An 18,350-nucleotide genomic window follows, 5' to 3' on the forward strand; every position below is an offset into this window, starting at 1 on the left:
GTGGAATGCTTTGTGTTTTATTTTTGAAGCAGTATGATTTTATTAGTTGTAATCAATTACATGTAAATTACTCATGTTTAGTTTGGGAAGATAAGTGATTGTATGAATTTTTATATTTCCAATGAATTGTTGACGTCAAAGTATGAATACATAGATTTCCGGTGACGTCACCACAGTCCCAGGCTTGCCTTGTCCGCCATCTTGTGTGTCACTAGCAGTAATTGGGAACCCATTTATTGATTTGATATTGATCTATAGAATGTGCAAAAATCCTAAAAGAAGAAATACACGTTTCAAATCTGCATTTAATCGACGACAGTCACTGATGAGGCAGTGGTCCACTCGGCTGAATTTGGTGCAGGCAGCACGGTTCAATTCCCACTCAGTGACCGTGTCGATGTCTGCCCTTCGACTGACTGGTGACCACTTCAGGGTGTAGTCCACCTTTTGCTGGGATGATGGGCTCCAGCACATCCAGACCCTTTTGAGGATAAGCGCCTCGGCAAATGGAAAGATGATCTCATACAGAATCAACTTGAAGCGGAAAGATGTAAGATGTATACAGGACTTCAATAGTGAGGGAAACTATGACTGTGTAAATGACTAGTGTAAGAAAAATCTTTTTATTAGTTTTGTTATGTAGCACTGACCACATCTCTCTATGGAGCCCCTAAAGGGACAAAAATCAACACCTATCGTTCGTTCAAAACGGCCGCCATTTTGGCTCAATGTCATGTGGTTCGACGCAATCAGGGCGCTCCTGCTCAGAGCCACAATGGTACAGTTTCTCTCTTAGCCAAAGGGCCAATCAAACACTTGGACGCTCTCATCCGTCGAATGAAAATCCTGGACGCTTTAATCTGTCCAATCACAATCCAGTTGACACAAGGCGGAGTTTTATTTGGGCTGTTGTGGTGGATTCAGCGGTGCCCCCCCTCCCCAAACCTTCAAAGTAGCAGTTGACGGGCTAATTTGTTGTCCTTTCTGTCGTCATCTACCATCAACCAGCAGCCATGCCCGGGATCGAGAAGCTGCCTATCGAAGAGACGCTGGAGGACAGCCCGCAGGTTAAGGAGGACAAAAAAAAAGCAGCCTTGACTTGTGAAGCTTTCCACCTACACGCTAACGCTAGCTCGTTGCTATGCTAACAGTAGAGTTTGTCAACAGCTAGCCTCTTGCTAACCGCTAGCTGCCGGCCTTTGTCATCGTAGCGAAAGCGTACAACAGTCACTTTATGTGCGCGCGCGGTCGTCTGAGCAAAGCCCAACCAAAACCGACCCGGTTGACACATCAGCTGATGGCTAGTTTTCTTCGCGACGTCAAGGGAGGAGTCTCCTGCCTGCCTTCCGTAGCCGCCCGGCGAGCTCCTTCCTGTCACCTTAATGCTGTGAAGTGATTGTCACACTTTTGTTGTTGTCCTTTTAATCAGACAGAAAGTCATGGGGCGAAATCATGTCAACTAAATGGAGCTGCCTGCTGCTGTTGTTCGGAAACACCTGATGTGACGTCAGGGGACGATCACTTCCTGCTTTTAATTGATCACAAATTAGAACAAAAAGATTTCATAAATCAGTGCTAGTTTTGGGGAAATCCGTGTGAGCATTGTTTTTTTTTTCTAATATCCTTGAGATACTTTCTTTGTCCCCACTAGTTAGAGAATTTAGCGCTCATCTACAACAACTTTCTTACTACTAACTAGTAACGTCCCCCTCCCAACTACAGAATTACATTTTTACACACTAGTTGGACACTTAACCTACTCGTGGGACACATGCATGTTACTAGTGAGGCAAAACTGCTATTTGGTGTTTTGGTGTGACTCGCGCTTGATGGGCCAATGACAGAAGGTTTTTCAATGTGCCAATTTTATGACACACGACATAAAAATATGTTTGCTTACTCTTCAAGCATGAAGGAGTTTGCTTAACCCTCAATCAATCAATTAAATAAACCTCAAATAACAAAATGCTTGCTGTTCTTTGATATATCTATTTTTTTGCTATTATCTCATATTATAGTTCCAAAATGTCAGCCACAATTGCAATTAATGTATTCTGTTCCCACTAGTATTTTTGCCCTTGCTGACTCTTTATCAAATTATGAATGCTAGCTAGCTGTTTCTCTGCTAACATGACACACTTGAAAGAGCACCAGCTGTTTGGGTGCCATTTTCGGGAAAGAGCACTAAACTAGACAAAATAGGTGTTTTTTTTTTTTTTTACACTCCGATGAATAATTTTAGCTATGTTCTCGAGAAAAATGTACATGTGGGTGAGTTTGCAAATCGTGACTGTAGTGGAAACCCAATATTTTTTTCTCCCCCTCATTTCATAGACTCGGTCTCTGCTGGGCGTGTTCGAGGAGGATGCAGCAGCCATGTCCAACTACTGCAACATGCTTTATCAGGCCATGCACAGGATGTATGACGCCCAGGTATACACATACGTGCACACATGCACACAAAGACATGCAACTTTAGTGGGTCTAACTATGCGTTGTGTATTTTTTTTTTTGTATGATGAATGAGAAGACACACACGTTGGCCAGTCTCAGACTGGTTTAATCCTCTCTCAGTATTATAAAGGAGACACATGCATAAATGTTCACAGCGCTCTCTTCACAAAGACCCTCAAAGCTCTTACACTTAGAAGCCAGAAACACAAGAGGAACTGATCTCGTCTCGGCACTTCAAAATAAAACACGCAGTCTACATCCTGTTTTTCTCAGATCTTCCACCAACACTTCAGCTGCATTTTCCTCCTTACCATGTACATTTTTAAAGACCCAATTCCTTATACCAGCAATAGCGTTGAAAAGAACGAAGAAAAAAAAGAATAAATGCCAGAGCATGTGCTGCTTTTCAAAATAAGAGTGCGCTTCCACGTCCTGTTCCTATTATAGCACGCAACATCACAGCATTAGTTGGACTGGTATAAGCTAATGTGCTAGTTTATTTGTTTTCTCAGAATGAGCTGAGTGCTGCAACGCATCTCACTTCCAGACTACTAAAAGAGTACGACAAACAGGTTTGGAGCTTTCATAGTAATGTTTTATTTATATATTGTAGACATTTTTTTTGTTGTCAAAAGGGTTTTATAGCGTCATGTTAGGCTTTAGCACCAGAAGAATAGATTGATGTTTTACCTGTGTTGTAAGTGTGTATGTAACAACAGCGGGCACGTTTTTTTTTTCTTTCTATTTCATTATTTTGTCCCGTTCACATTTCAAAATTTATTTGTGTGAATTGGGGTCGGTATTAAAAAAGTCTCACAATACTTCTCTGTCAATAATTATATGATACCATGCCGTTTCAGTCCTGGTATTTTCAAGACTAACATCCCTCAAAGTGCTGTTTGTAATTTGACAGGTAGCCAATAATTTTTCGACTAAGAAGCAAAAATGTGCTTGCCTTTTCCATGTTTTATGACATAGATCTTTCTTTTCTAAACTATATGAGGATAGCTAATGCTATGATTTCTTCCATTCCCATTGCAAATACGTGATACGTTTCTTTTGATATAATGGTGATCATACTGCTGCCCAGCCACATTTTTTGTTGACATTTTCAAAATGGATGTGATTTGCTCGTAATGTCTAGGGCACAGGTGTCAAACTCGAGGCCCAGGGCCCAGATCTGGCACACCGCATGATTTTAGGTGGCCCGCGAAGCCAAATCTACAGGATCAATTTCCATGATTCTTGTAAAAAATTGGGACCAAAATTTCAAATGGTCATGTGTCAGAAATCTTACAGTTGAGATATTACAAGCATTTTTGTGTTACCAAATATGAATACAGTAAAGCCTCGGTTCTCAAACATCCCTGATTTCAAACAAATATCTTTTCGAACGAAAATTTTGAGATTGTCTTGCTTCTGTTTTCGAACGAAAATCGGTACTCGAACACCCCCGAATTGCACGCCATCTGACCCACGACGGCTTTGTTGCGAATTCCTACGCTGGCGAAAAAAACAGAAATAAGATAATGCCCGCTGCGCAACTAGTTGACCCACCCACGACGCATTTGTCATTGTCTATTTGAACGCCCCCAAAAAACCCGGAAATAACACTGCGCGCGGCGCAACCAGTCGACTCAACCAGCGCACTTTTGTTCTTCTGTATTACGCAGCCTCTGTACACAGACGTGTCCCGGTAGTGACTGTTGTTTTTCTTCTTATCGAGGACGACCGTATTAACCCCCAATCATGGCTCCAAAGAAGGCAAATTGCTTGTTTAAAGTTATTCTGCACTTTTGTTAATAAAAATAAGTTCACAAGGCTGGGGGCCGAGTCGCTACAGATACGGCAATGCACTTCCAGCCTAGCGTACTCTACAACTAAAGCATACATTTTAAGCAAAAACTAAATATACTTCTTAAATTATTTTCTTATATAGAGTATTTAAACTATACATGTATTTCTACTATGCAGTTTATTATCAGGAAAAGCTAAAAAAAGGATTTAAAAAGGTTAATTTTTTTCACCTTGGAACGCATTATTTCTTTTTCCATTCATAGTAATGGGAAACATTGATTCAGTTTTCAAAAAAATCACTTCTCAAACCGTTTTCTGGAACAGATTGTGGTAGAGAACCGAGGCATCACTGTAGTTGAAAAAAAAAAAAAACCCATCACCCCTGATTTCCGGTTCCAAAATTAGTTCATAAATGAGTTTGACACCCCTGGTCTAGGGCATGTCCTGCATGTGGCCCAATCCAAAAGCAATAATCCAGTTTGTTTGTCTTTTAGCGTTTTCCCTTAGGGAGCGACGACGAGGTGATGAGCTCCACCCTGCAGCAGTTTGCAAAAGTCATCGACGAGGTGAGTGGAAAACATGTCGTTGTGGTCGTCTTCTTCACCATTTGTTCAAAACTTCTTTTTCTGTGGTGTATTTTTTTTTTTTTTGTGTGTGTGTGTGACCAGCTGAGTTCCTGTCATGCCGTCTTATCTACCCAGCTGGCCGATGCCATGATGTTCCCCATAACGCAGTTCAAAGAAAGAGACCTCAAGGGTATTTTTGGGAATAATTATCATGTCGTTTTTAGACTTAACATGTCACCATTGTTTAATTTTTTTTTTTGTTCACTCCAGAGATCCTAACTCTGAAGGAAGTCTTCCAAATTTCCAGTGATGGTAAGTTACCTTCCTTGACTGACACTGCTAATATTTTAACGCATACAAATATTATACCAGACAACAAAACTGATATATTAGAAAGAAATATACCAACAATAGAGAAACAAAAAAAATCATTTAAAATTGATACATTTTAATACATTAAAAACAGTTAATTTGAATGAGATAAATGTGAACGTCTTTAAAAAAAATTTAGCGGAAAAAAAACAAGACAAAATATACCAGTACATAATATTATACAGTGTATAATTAGAATTATACAGTAATATACACAATATTTTTTAATATAATATAGAGTAAAATATAGAACAAAGGATAAATTAGAAGACAGTTTTTTAAAACTACAGCAAATATTTTTAGAAAATATAGATGTTTAGATAATATAACACTATTCAAAAGTATAAAATAAAAAATAATTGACAGCTACGATTTTGAATAAAAAATAAATAAAAAATAGAAATAAATGCAATGTGCAAGCATGCAAATACTAGAAAGAAAATGTGAAAAGTTTCAACAAGTATAAAGAAAAAGTACAAAGCATATAAATAATGAATAGAACAAAAATAAACGGAAAAAATGTAGATTAGACTAAAGTACAACAATTTGAGAGATAAATTGCAAAATATATTAATAATCTAAAATCTGATATTTGTTGCACGACCACCATAGAGTGAGATTGCATCTCAAATGTGGGCTTGCAAATCAAAATTTACAAAAAAAAAAGGGGGGGCCAGAAATCCTGGTTGGGTCACTCCAAGATCGCTACACTTCTGCCCATTTGCATTGAGCACAGTTGGTAACGCTTCCAAACTGCAGGGGGCGCTTTGGGGCAAATGAATTCTGATCCCAATCAGGTTGCTTTGTTGTTGGCACAGATCACGACACCGCCATCAACAGATACAGCCGCCTGTCCAAGAGGAAGGACAACGACAAGGTAGCTCCTCTCAAACACGTCAGCGCGAAGGTGTGCCGGAGGAAGTCGACGACGTGGTCCTCGTTGTTGTTGTGCCTGGCAGATGCGCGCCGAGGCGGTGGAGGACGTGTACACGTCACGCAAGAAGCAGCACCAGACCATGATGCACTACTTCTGCTCCCTCAACACGCTGCAGTACAAGAAGAAGACGGCGCTCCTGGAGCCGCTGCTGGGATACATGCAGGCGCAAGTACGGAGGAGCGACCTGCTGGAGTGCAAATTCCAAAACCGAATCCGATCCAGGATTTACTTGCCGTAGTTTATTTTCTTCCCATTCTGCAGATCAGTTTCTTTAAACTGGGCTCTGAAAACCTCAGCCAGCAGTGGGAGGACTTCCTGGCCACCATCGGAACCAGCGTCCAGAAGTAAGAAGCTTCTCGAGACCACCTCTCGGTAGTTTGCTCACGGGAATGCAAAACATTAGGTACACATGTGCACGCTTTTAACTCAACGTTATCAAAAATATCAAAATAGACAAAAAAATAATTGTTGGAAAAAGATGAAACAAAATTGTTGAGTAGTTTTTTTTTTTTAAATTACAACTAATATATGATAAGATCATAGCCAAGTATAAGAATTAAATTGGATAACGATCACAAAAAATACACAAGCATTAGATTCTGTGATAGAAATGCGCAAATTTTTTGGAGGGGGGGGGGTTACCAGAAAAATAAAAAATATTTGACTCAAAGCACAATAATACTGGCCAATTTTTTTATATGAAAAATACAAAAAATGGAAGAAAGTTAAGAAATGTTTACAACAAAAATACACAAGTTTTAGAAAAATATAACAATATTTATAAAATACAGTAAACCTCCCCCTCCCCTCCTTCATCACATTACCTTCTTACCCCCTATGATAAGTAAGAATTAACGATCTAGCTGCAGAAATGTGAAAAAGATTTTTTTGTTGTTGCTTGAAATAGTTTTAAGGTCTTCAAACATTTTGAAAACAATACACACATTTAAACAGATAAAAAAAACAAAGATAATATTGAGAGAGAAAGAAAGAGAGAGTGTGTGTGCAAGATTAATAGAATGGCAAAAATATCAAAATTAACAAAAAAACTGGACAAAAAAATTGGATTTTTGCATCCTTGTGAGACTACATCGACTATCAATTGCCTTAACTGGATAAAAAAATAATATTGTCCAATGATTTAAAAAAAAAAATCAACCACCACGTAGCTGGGGTTTAATGTACATTATATATTTTAAGTAATTCCATAAAAGAATAGAATGTTGAAGTAAAAATTGACAACAGAAATGTGTGCAAAAATAATGGACACAAATACTGAAAAAGAAAATAATTTGAACCATATGATTACGATAAAACTGAAAACAATAATACAAAAATGTTGGGGAAAATTCAAAACAGATTAAAAACAAATATTAAAAGAAAATACATATATCTGACAACAATGCACATATTTGTAACAAATATAAAATATTGAGGAAAAAATGTTGGCCACAAATATAAAAATATTGCGACTCATTCAATTGATCAGATTAAAAAAAAAAAGAAAAGAAAAAATATTAGGTAAAAATCCTGCTATTAAAATCTCTATAAATGCAAAACAATAAAGAAAAACCTGCGACACCAACATGCAAACACAGGTAAAAAGTGTTCACTTGTGCCGTAGCATATTTGATGTGTTCTTTGCCCGAGCCATCGGAAACGCCAAACATGGCGGCGGCCATCTTTCAAATGTATGCGTGTGTCCGCGTTAGCGTGCGCCGGGAGATGGAAGAAGAGGCGGGCCAGATGCAGCAGACCATCGAGCAGATGGAGAAATCATGTGACCCGCTGTACGCGCCTTGCGACCCCGACCCGGTCCACTCGCCCGTGTGCCGCAACCTCACTCAGAAGCAAGGCTACCTCTACATTCGCAAGTACGTACGCTGAAACGACGTCCGCTACACGGTGCTGGCCCATCATTTGGTTTCAGTTAATTACTAACAACATGGCTGCGAAAAGAACTGTGCGAGAGAAATGAGCCAAATGAGTTATGGTTTTTATTCTTTTCACTTGTGGTTATATATTTAAAAAAAAAAACCAGCCAGCATCTTTAACCTCTGCTATGGGTTAGCCAGTTAACAGCCAGCTGCTAACCTGTACTGTTACGTGAGCCATTCACCATGTCACACACACACACACACACACACACACACACACACACACACACAACACACACACACACACACACACACACACACACACACACACACACCGTAATTCACACCTGGCTGTAAGCCTCGGTGCACAGAAAGAGTTTAGCGCGGGCGTTAGCCTTAGCACGGCGCTAGCGTTAAACTCTTTCTGTGTATTGAGGCTTATAACCAAGTGCCATGCCAACGCTAGTGCCACGCTAACGCCAGCGCCGAGCTAACGCTAGCTCCGAGCTAACGCTAGTGCCATGCTAACGCTAGCGCCGCATCACCGCATAAACTGCAGGGTTGAAAGCGTGTGAAAAAAGTAAGAATTACAATACCTAGTCACCAATACTAGTGTAAAACATCAGGATGGTGGAGAAAAATAATACCTACCCCTCACATGCTCTTTGTTTTGGTGTTTTGATATTGTTGCTTAGTGAGAAAAAAAGTCAAAAATCAAAAATCTATCCAATTAGTAGCATAGCAGAATCAGAATCAGCTTTATTGGCCGAGGACGTAAACGACACACAAGAAATTTTCCATCAGAAATGTGGGAAAAATTTGAAATTTGCTTTTCAGTGTATTTATCATCCGGCCCCGCCCCAGTATAATCAAAGGGGGATGAAGTCGAAGTCATGTCATTAGCCAAGCCGCTTATCCTCACAAGTGTTGCGGGAAAGCTGGAGCCCATCCCTGCTAGCTTTGGGCGAAAGGTGGACTACACCCTGAACTGGTCACCAGTCAGTCGCAGGACAGATTTCGACACCATCACCCAGCGGGAATTGATCCCACGCTGCCCGCACTAAAGGCAGGCGTGTGTACCACTACATCATCAGTGACATGAAGTGAAAGTGGTCCCTTTTTGCACCCGCGATCCCCACAGTAGGACGGGCCTGGTGTCGACGTCGTGGGAGCGCCAGTACTTCTTCACGCAGGGGGGCAACTTGATGCGGCAGGGCCGCGCAGAGGTGGCGGGCGGTCTGGTCACTGACCTGGACAACGCCTCCGTCATGGCGGTGGATTCTGACGACCGCCGCTTCTGCTTCCAGGTCACGTCCTTCGACGGCAAGAAGTAAGAAAGACCGGACCGACGGTGGCGGGCTTATTGCATGATTAGTTCTCGTCTTTCGGGCACATACTTGTTTGCAAAATTGATTCAGTGGACCTTTTTCGTTGAAATTCATATAATTTTTTCGGTATTTTCACATTTTGTTATATTACTGTGATATTCCAGTTCATTAAATTATCCTTTTATGTTAAAATTCTACACCAAAAAACTTTTTTTAAAGGCCAAATATTATCAAACCATTATAAAATGCCATTAAAATACAAAACTCTTAGATAGAATGCCACATTTTACAATATACAGTAAACTCGACAAAAAAATTACACAGAAATCTTAGAGAAAAATACACCATAAATATCTAATAATATATATATATATATATAAATAATAATACAATTATATGATAATAGTAATGCACATATATGAGGAAAAAATACACTAGTATTAAACTATCAGATTTTTACCAAAATAAAATATTAAAATACAAAAAGAAACAAACAAGCTTACAAATGTAGACCAAAAATATTAAAGTACACAAATACACACAAATAATAAAATACACAACCCAAAATAGTGGGACATGGAGTGGGCTTGATTGCGAGTAATTAAAAGTAATAAAACAATTTTTTTGTTTTTTTTTTAATTTCTTTAAAAATCCACATATAAGTGACTGTTTGTACTGAACCACGATTCTGCAGGTTTTTGTTGTATCACAAAAATATTTGGCATAAATTACAAATCTATTCATTGAAAAATAAACAGAGGGGAAAAAAGCAAAAATATAAGACAAAAATTACAATAGAAATGATTTGTCAACTTGGCCAGTGATTCCCAACTAGTGTGCCGTGAGAGCGCAGGAAGTTATCAAATTTCAGTTAATTGTCCAAAATATTATTTACAACAAATAATGTATCTTTGTTCACCTATCTGTGGCAGTGTCAAATAAAGACAGACAGAGCAAATAAAAGCTCTTCTATTTGATATCAGAAAGTGCATAATTGACTTTTTGTGACATTTTTGTTTTGTTGGTGTTCCGTGAGATTTTTCAAATGTGAGACATGTGCCTTGGTCCAATCAATGACCTCGACGGCCGCTCCGTTGTTTTGTGCACCTTGACTGGAAATTGATACTCGTGCCAACTTGTCAACTTTTTTTTTGTGTGTGTGTGTGTGTGTGTGTGTGTTGCGTCAGAGTGGTGACGCTGCAGGCGGAGAGCCGCAAGGACTGCGAGGAGGTAATGAAGAAGTCACTCGACTTGTTGTCTGGCTCCTCTCTGAGCGCCTCCTTTTGCTCTTGACCCGCCAGTGGATCGCCACCATCAACAACATCTCGAGACGCATCTACTTGAGTGAGAACGCAGAGGTGCGCCCGCGTTGTCGTTTGAGGGCGCGCGCCCCAGCGCGTTCTCGACTGACGTTAGCCTTCCGCCGACAGGAAGTAGCGGCCAGAATCAACCAGTCGGCTATTGAGGCAGTGACGCCATCGCCGTCCTTCCAGCAGAGACACGACAGCATGCGGCCTGGCAGGTTTGCAGCGTGTGCGCGTTACAAACTTGAAACGAGAAAGCTATAAAACACACCCCTCACTTAGCTCGCTGCGGCAGGGGCGGCGCGGGGCGAACCGGCAGCGTCAGCTCCGTGGGCTCCGAGCCGTCGCCTGCCCTCTCTGCCCTCTCGATAGATGCCCTGGTTGCCCCGGAAACGCCCATCCAGTTCGACATCATCTCGCCTGTCAGCGAGGAGAACGCCGGGCACGGCAAGACGCCGGCGCAGCCTGGAAGGTAGCGGTTAGCTAACAAAGGCGTCGTTATTTATTATTGTTATCATGATGAGTTGTAGAGGAAGGACGAGTAATTGTGTGGTTGGTAGTATAACTTGTCACTAAACAGGAATAATTTCAATACACAATACAAAATCTTCTCCTTGTGATAAATTAATGGCACTATTTAAAGTCATTAGAATTTGTAATCTTTTTTTAACAAATTAAATAACCGTTACATTTTTTCCTAATTTGGGAATTTAAGTGCTCTAATCCTGTAATTTATTTAATAATAAGTAATTTATTTGATTAAAGTAATGTATTTAGTAATAAATTACATATTTTATTTAATAATAAATTACATCTATATAAGATTTTAATTGATTTCATTCATTTAATTGACTGAATTTTAATTGTATTGATCGACCCCAGTGAGGGATAAATGGTACAGATAATGAATGAATTGATGGATAGATGATTTATTTAAATGAGTATTTATTGATTTGTCTTTTTGTTGAAGTAAATTCTAAATAGCTACTGTATATTGTACATTTTTTTTCTCGATGTGTGGGTGTTCAGTAAAGAGAATGAAATACTTTTTGTATTTTGGAGTAATTTATTGAATTGTTTCTCAGTTTAATACAATTTTTAAAAACGACATCGTCATTCAATGCATAGGTATAGTTTTTATTGAGATATTTGTGTATATAGTCTGGTTAAATTTCATTTTAAAATATATTCATTATTAGTCTGTCTATAAATACAACAAAATATATATATATATTTTTTTTTTGAATTATGCTAGTCAGTTACTATGTTTACTTGATTATTGTCACTTGAGTAGTATCCTGTTATGATTAGCTGCTGCGGAATCCATTTTGGACAGCCAGCCATTGCTACGTTTACAAAATGGCTTCTCGGGCAAAGCCGACGTTAAAATACAAGGTTGTGTGCTGTAGTTTTGCGTGTCCACATGTGTACCCACAGGAGAAGTAATCCGTTCGGCGAGTCGGGTGACGGAACACCGGAGGACAGCGAAGGTACGCTGCGCTCTCCAATGGCTCGTGACTGCCCCTTGTGGCCTGGGGTTGACGCATTTTTTTCATGGGAACCGTTCCAGACTCGATCCTGCACCAGCTCTTCATCGTCCGCTTCCTGGGCTCCATGGAGGTGAAGAGCGCCGAGTCGCCCGACGTCATCCCCGAGACCATGAGGCAGATCCTGGCGGCGCGCGCCATCCACAACATCTTCAGGATGACCGAGTCGCACCTGCTGGTCACCTGCGACTGCCTCAAGTAACGAGCCGTCCTCATCTGTGTATTAAAGTGTACATCCATCCATTATCTTTGCCGCTTATCCTCACGAGGGTCGCGGGGAGTGCTGGAGCCTATCTCAGCTGTCAACGGGCAGGAGGCGGGGTACACCCTGAACTGGTTGGCAGCCAATCACAGGGCACATAGAGAGAAACAGCCACACTCACAATCACACCTCGGGACAATTTAGAGTGTCTAATTAATCTTGCATGTTTTTGACATCCATGCATTTTCTGAGCTGCTTATCCCCACAAGGGTCGTGGGAGTGCTAGAACCTATCCCAGCTTTCAACTGGCAGGAGGTGGGGTACACCCTGAACTGGTTGGCAGCCAATCACAGGGCACATAGAGAGAAACAGCCACACTCACAATCACACCTCGGGACAATTTAGAGTGTCTAATTAATCTTGCATGTTTTTGACATCCATGCATTTTCTGAGCTGCTTATCCCCACAAGGGTCGTGGGAGTGCTAGAACCTATCCCAGCTTTCAACTGGCAGGAGGTGGGGTACACCCTGAACTGGTTGGCAGCCAATCACAGGGCACATAGAGAGAAACAGCCACACTCACAATCACACCTCGGGACAATTTAGAGCTTAGGTGTCAAACTCAAGGCCCGGGGTCCAGATCTGGCCCGCTTCATGATTAAATGTGGCCCGCGAAGCCAAATGTACAGTGTCAATTTCCATGATTCTTGTAAAAATCTACCAAAATTTCAAATTCCCATGTATCATAAATGATAATGTTGAGATATTACAAACATTTTTGTGTTAACAAACATGAATGGTTGCAAAGAACATTACCCCTGATTTCCGATTCCAAAAGTAGTTCATAAATTAATGTAAATATGATGAGACGATTCAATATTTTTGTTTCACAGTCATAACGGGCCTCTGAGGGAAACCAGAACTACAGTGTGGCTCGTGAGAAAAATTAGTTTGACACCCCTGATTTAGAGTGCCCAATTAATGTTGCATGTTTTTGGGATGTGGGGGGTAACTGGAGTGCCCGGAGAAAACCCACACAGGCGGGGCCGGGATCGAACCCGGCTCCTCAGAACTGTGAGGCCAACGCTTTTCATCTGCTCCACCGTTCCACTGTTTTCCACATTTTCTTATGTTTCAGATTTATTTGTGAGGGAAGGCAGTACGGATGAGCAGATAATTTTTTTCCTGTTCAAAATGATACAAAAAAGCCCATAATGATGTTAAAAAGTGGAATTGTTGCCAATCACATGGGTTAGCATTCACGAGTTTCATATTTTTTGCTGGGAACCCATCCGCCTTCATTTGCTGCTCTTGTTTTTGTGCTCAACGTCACCTGAGTCTTTGTAGTATTTGGTAGCACAGGCAAAAGTCGTAACAACTACCATTCGCCAAATTGACATGCAGATGTGACATCGCGCAATTGAAGTCTTTTTTTTTTTGTTTGTTTTCGCAGCATCCTCTCGAACCTTGGTGATGGTGTTAAGTTTAATTTGTTGATGTTCTGTTTTGCCGGCGGTCCCTGAAAGTGTATTTTTGCTTCCGCCCCAGTGTAACTATAAATAGCATTTGTTGGATTCCCAAAGATTTATTAGAAACTATTGAGTAGCCGTTTATGTCGCATGGGTTGAGGATTGTGTACATGCTAGACTCACGGCGTTGAAGCGTGATGATCTTCTGCCTTTTAAGGGCTTTGTCGCCGTTTTGGCGGGATGTATGGAGCTCGCGCACCGACGTCACTGGAATCAGCCATATTGCCTGTCAAACAAAGCATTGTTCACTGCTAAGTCCGTTGAGATAAAATGAAAATATGTCTTGTAGCACGACGCACAGAGATTTGTCCGATACCGTTAAACATTTAGAAGGTGATAATAAACGAAGGTACATGGAATAGAAGGCCCATATTTAATGCCGAAGTCGATAAGAGATTGGACTGTTTACCCGCTTCCGCTTGTCTCGGACAACTGGATCTACACATGGATCTGCTGAGTAAGTCGTCGAGATTTACACGGAAGAGTTTGAAAGCGTATAAAAGTCTGGACGCATCCAAATACTGGATCTGTTCTCAACGGGGAGACAGCTCGTGAACGCGGAAGCGTACTCGGCTACACGTTAACATTTGCCGAAATCCATCGATCTTTTCAGCTCGTATTCAATACAAATACCAATATTTAAATAAATGACCCGTGGTTTTACACAAACTCACATTCATTAACTATGATTGGGGAAAAAAAAGAGGACGGGGAGTCGGCTCCTCCGTACACGGAAGCTTATTGCGGCCGCACACACTCCTAAACCTCTCTGCGACAGACGTTTTTTAAAAAATACGCATTGTTCTCAAATGAGTCAACTTGGCGTTATAAATACGTTTTGGTCATTTGCGATTGAGAAGAATAATTCCTACCTGAAGTGAAGTGATCGCTACACAGTCGTGCATATTTGGTTGGGCACCATCCATCACCTTTAATTGCCAAAATCCATCGCTCTTTTCTGGTCTTTTCGGCTGGCGTTCCATAGAATGATCTCTTTGAATATCTGTCTGGTCTGCTGTAACAACCAACAGCACAAGTGCTTTCTTTCGTTTTTTTCCCCCCCGCAGGCTCATCGACCCGCAGACGCAAGTGACTCGACTCAGGGTGGGTCCACGCCGGCCGACGTCGCGCACGCGTCCCGCCGCAGTTCGTCTTCCAACCGCCGCGTGTTTTGTGTTCTCCACCAGTTCCCTCTGCCCAGCGTGCTGCAGTCGTCGTCCCACCAGGACAACAAGAGGCTGTTCGGGTTCGTGCTGCGCTCGGCCGGCGAGAATCCCGACGGCCGAGCTGTCTGCTACATCTTGGAGTCGAACGACGACGGCGAGAAGGTTGAGAGCGCGCAGTTGACGTAGTTTGGCGTTGTACATCCATATTCCAAAGTTGCTCCGATTCAAATTCCGTGCATCATGTTGCAATAGTCCACCGAAATTGAATACATTTCTGCGCATATATAAAAAAAGGAAAGAAAAATGACTCAGTTATTTCTACATATGGAGTCACTTGCTTTCCTTTTCCCATCTTTTGTTATTTTACAGCCATATTTCAAAATATATTGAATAATTATCCCTTTAAAATTCTTTGCATTATTTCCTCATAATGAAAAAGTGAAGAAAAATATTTTTTAGCTTTATTAAATATAAAAATAAAAAAAAAAACATTTTCACATCTTGTTTTTTGGCAGCATTCCAAAATAGGGTAAATCTTTTTTTTTTTTTTTTTAGATTTTACCCACATAGGAATCACATTTTTGGAAATGTTTGCAGTTGTATTAAAAATTGAAAAAGAACTGCAATATTGCATGTGGGCAGTACGGTGGATCAGCTGGTAAAACTTTGGCCTCACAGTTCTGAGGTCCCGTGTTTGATCCCGGACCCGCCTGTGAGGAATTTGCATGTTCTCCCCGTGCCTACGTGGGTTTTCTCCGGGCACTCCGGTTTCCTCCCACACCCAAAAATATGCGACATTAATATTAATTGGACACTCTAAATTGCCCCTAGGTGTGAATGCGAGTGCGGCTATTTGCCTTTATGTGCCCTGCGATTGGCTGGCGACCACTTCAGGGTGTACCCTGCCTCCTGCCCGTTGGCAACTTGGATAGGCTCTGGCACGCTCCATGACCCTTGTGAGGATAAGCGGCAAAGAAAATGGATGGATGGATGGATATTGCTTGTGTGCCATCAATCGCCCATTTTGCTTTTTTCACCCACATTTTGCAATTTACAGCCATTTTACAAAATTTATGAACTAGTTTTTCCTCACAATTGGACACATAATCGCGTATAAAGACAAAGTGGTTAAGTTTTAAGAAAAATAATTATGCGCTTATATTAAATGTAAAAGAATGCAATCACTTCATTGCTCCTGGTGTTTTTCTTTCAGATCTGCGACAGCATCGGCCTCGCCAAGCAGATCGCCCTCCACTCGGCGCTGGTAAGTTTCACGTCGACCTTTTGTTTTTTTTTTTTTTTTTTTTTTTATGGAAAGAACACGAATTTCTGATTTCGGTGCGGCAGGACCGCGGGGCGGCGGAGAAGCGCAAGGAGCAGCACAAAGCCAAAGAGAAGCAGCAGCAGGACAAGCTCAGCCAGCAGAAACAGATCGAGAAGGTGAGCTTCCGTCGGGAAACGCGATCGTGGAACGAAACGCTCGGTCGGTGGAAGTCACCACGTTGGGTGATGCGTTCAGGACCTGGAGGAGCTGAGCCGCCTCATCGGCGCCTCCAGCCGTCCCGCCCACCCCGCCGGGGCCGACGGACATTTTGTGGTACTGAGCAACAGCCAATCGGAGGACAGCGACGCCGGCGGGGAAGAAGGCAAGAAGAGGGGCGAGTCCGACGCCTAGCAACGCGCGCGCCCAAAAATTGGGTAGGAAGCCTCTGCCAGTCCCACCCCGACTTCAGGAATCAACACCCGCCCGTCCGGGCTGCCTGTGGATGATAAACGAGTTCATCAAAGACTTGTTTAGTCTTTTTTTTTTTTTTAAAGCTTTTTATACTGCCGCAGTTATTGATATACAACCTTCTAGTTTCCTATTTCTCGTCCACAGGTGAGTTTTATGCTCAAATGTCCTGCGTCCTGCACTGTTTTGCCAGCGGCCGGACGGTTATCGCATCGCTTTTCTGAGGCAGAATCTGCACGTCGGTGTTTCCCAACATTTATCGAGGCAAGGGCACGTATTTGACACGGGAAAAGTCTTGCAACGTGCCACCGCACAAAAAAAAAAAAAAAAAAACCTCACTCCAAGGACAGAGAACAGTTAAGAGTTGGACATTGATTTCCCCTAATTCCCGGCCTACAGAGCACACCGGATTATAAGCCTCGCCCAGTACATTTGTCAAGGAAATACCATTTGGTACATGCATAGGTCGCAGACGTGTAAAAACTGCAAGCGCCCACATTGAAACCGACATGCAAACATGAAATATTTACAAAGAAAGATGGTACACAGAAAGAGTTTTCAAAGTTTTAATACCTTATCTGAGCGTAACATAGCAACAACACTGGAGCATGAACGGGGCTGGTAAAAAAAAATATATATATATATATATATCTGTTTAAAAAAAAAACAGCTGCGGCGGCTACACAGCAGCAACATGGCAGCACAGCACTTAACAGAGCCGGTTAAAAAAAAAAAAACATACTTAAATCACTCAGATGCGGCAGCAACATGCTAGCGCGGTGCTAACAGGGCCGGTTTAAAAAAAAAAAAACAGCAGTAAAAATCACTGAGACATGGCAGTAACACAGCAGCAACACGCTAGCACAGCACTAGCGCAGTGCTAACAGGGCCAGTTAAAGAAAAAAAAAATACCGGTAAAAGTGACTTCCTCGGCGCATCCATTGAAACTATATTTACAAAGAGAGATGGTACACTGAGAGATTAACTCTAGCGCCGCCGGGCTAACACATCCGGTTAAAATAAAAAACATACTGGTAAACAAAACACTGAGACACGGCGGTAACATGCTAGCGCAGCGCTAACAGGGCCGGTTTAAAAAAAACAAAACATAGCGGTAAAAATTACTGAGACACAGCAGCAACACGCTAGCACAGCGCTAGCGCAGTGCTAACAGGGCCAGTTAAACAAAAAAAAAAATACCGGTAAAAGTGACTTCCTCGGCGCATCCATTGAAACTATATTTACAAAGAGAGATGGTACACTGAGAGATTAACTCTAGCGCCGCCGGGCTAACACATCCGGTTAAAAAAAAAACATACTGGTAACAAAACACTGAGACACGGCGGTAACATGCTAGCGCAGCGCTAACAGGGCGGTTTAAAAAAACCAAAACATAGCGGTAAAAATTACTGAGACACAGCAGCAACACGCTAGCACAGCGCTAGCGCAGTGCTAACAGGGCCAGTTAAACAAAAAAAAAAATACCGGTAAAAGTGACTTCCTCGGCGCATCCATTGAAACTATATTTACAAAGAGAGA

The 18,350-nt window shown here is 41.6% G+C and overlaps 1 protein-coding gene across 3 annotated transcripts; it reads left to right on the forward strand.

Moving 5' to 3' along the window:
- Positions 1-863: 863 nt before the first annotated feature.
- Positions 864-18,119, forward strand: appl1 (adaptor protein, phosphotyrosine interaction, PH domain and leucine zipper containing 1). 3 transcript variants are annotated; one of them, XM_061831724.1, is made up of 22 exons: positions 864-1,067; positions 2,335-2,433; positions 2,967-3,026; positions 4,746-4,817; positions 4,920-5,007; positions 5,088-5,129; positions 6,008-6,066; positions 6,149-6,295; positions 6,388-6,470; positions 7,839-8,000; positions 9,145-9,333; positions 10,519-10,561; positions 10,633-10,689; positions 10,762-10,853; positions 10,931-11,107; positions 12,073-12,125; positions 12,206-12,380; positions 14,981-15,017; positions 15,101-15,241; positions 16,293-16,343; positions 16,427-16,519; positions 16,599-18,119. In XM_061831724.1, exons 1-22 carry the CDS (start codon positions 1,014-1,016, stop codon positions 16,752-16,754), a joined length of 2,130 nt encoding a protein of 709 aa, XP_061687708.1. In that variant the 5' UTR covers positions 864-1,013; the 3' UTR covers positions 16,755-18,119. The 3 variants fall into 3 exon arrangements, with proteins under 3 accessions (XP_061687708.1, XP_061687710.1, XP_061687709.1); XM_061831726.1 differs by having other exon boundaries at positions 16,448-16,519; XM_061831725.1 differs by having other exon boundaries at positions 9,148-9,333.
- Positions 18,120-18,350: the final 231 nt, after the last annotated feature.

Source organism: Syngnathoides biaculeatus, chromosome 10, assembly GCF_019802595.1.
Source record: "Syngnathoides biaculeatus isolate LvHL_M chromosome 10, ASM1980259v1, whole genome shotgun sequence".
Taxonomy (NCBI): Eukaryota; Metazoa; Chordata; class Actinopteri; order Syngnathiformes; family Syngnathidae; genus Syngnathoides; species Syngnathoides biaculeatus.

What these genes read in the sequence shown, in the direction of transcription:
- appl1 (XM_061831724.1), top strand. Translation starts at nt 1,014, where the DNA reads ATGCCCGGGATCGAGAAGCTGCCTATCGAAGAGACGCTGGAGGACAGC. An exon ending in ACAGGATGTATGACGCCCAG is followed by an intron (nt 2,434 to 2,966) that starts GTATACACATAC and finishes TTGTTTTCTCAG; the next exon opens with AATGAGCTGAGTGCTGCAAC. An exon ending in CGCAAGTGACTCGACTCAGG is followed by an intron (nt 15,018 to 15,100) that starts GTGGGTCCACGC and finishes GTTCTCCACCAG; the next exon opens with TTCCCTCTGCCCAGCGTGCT.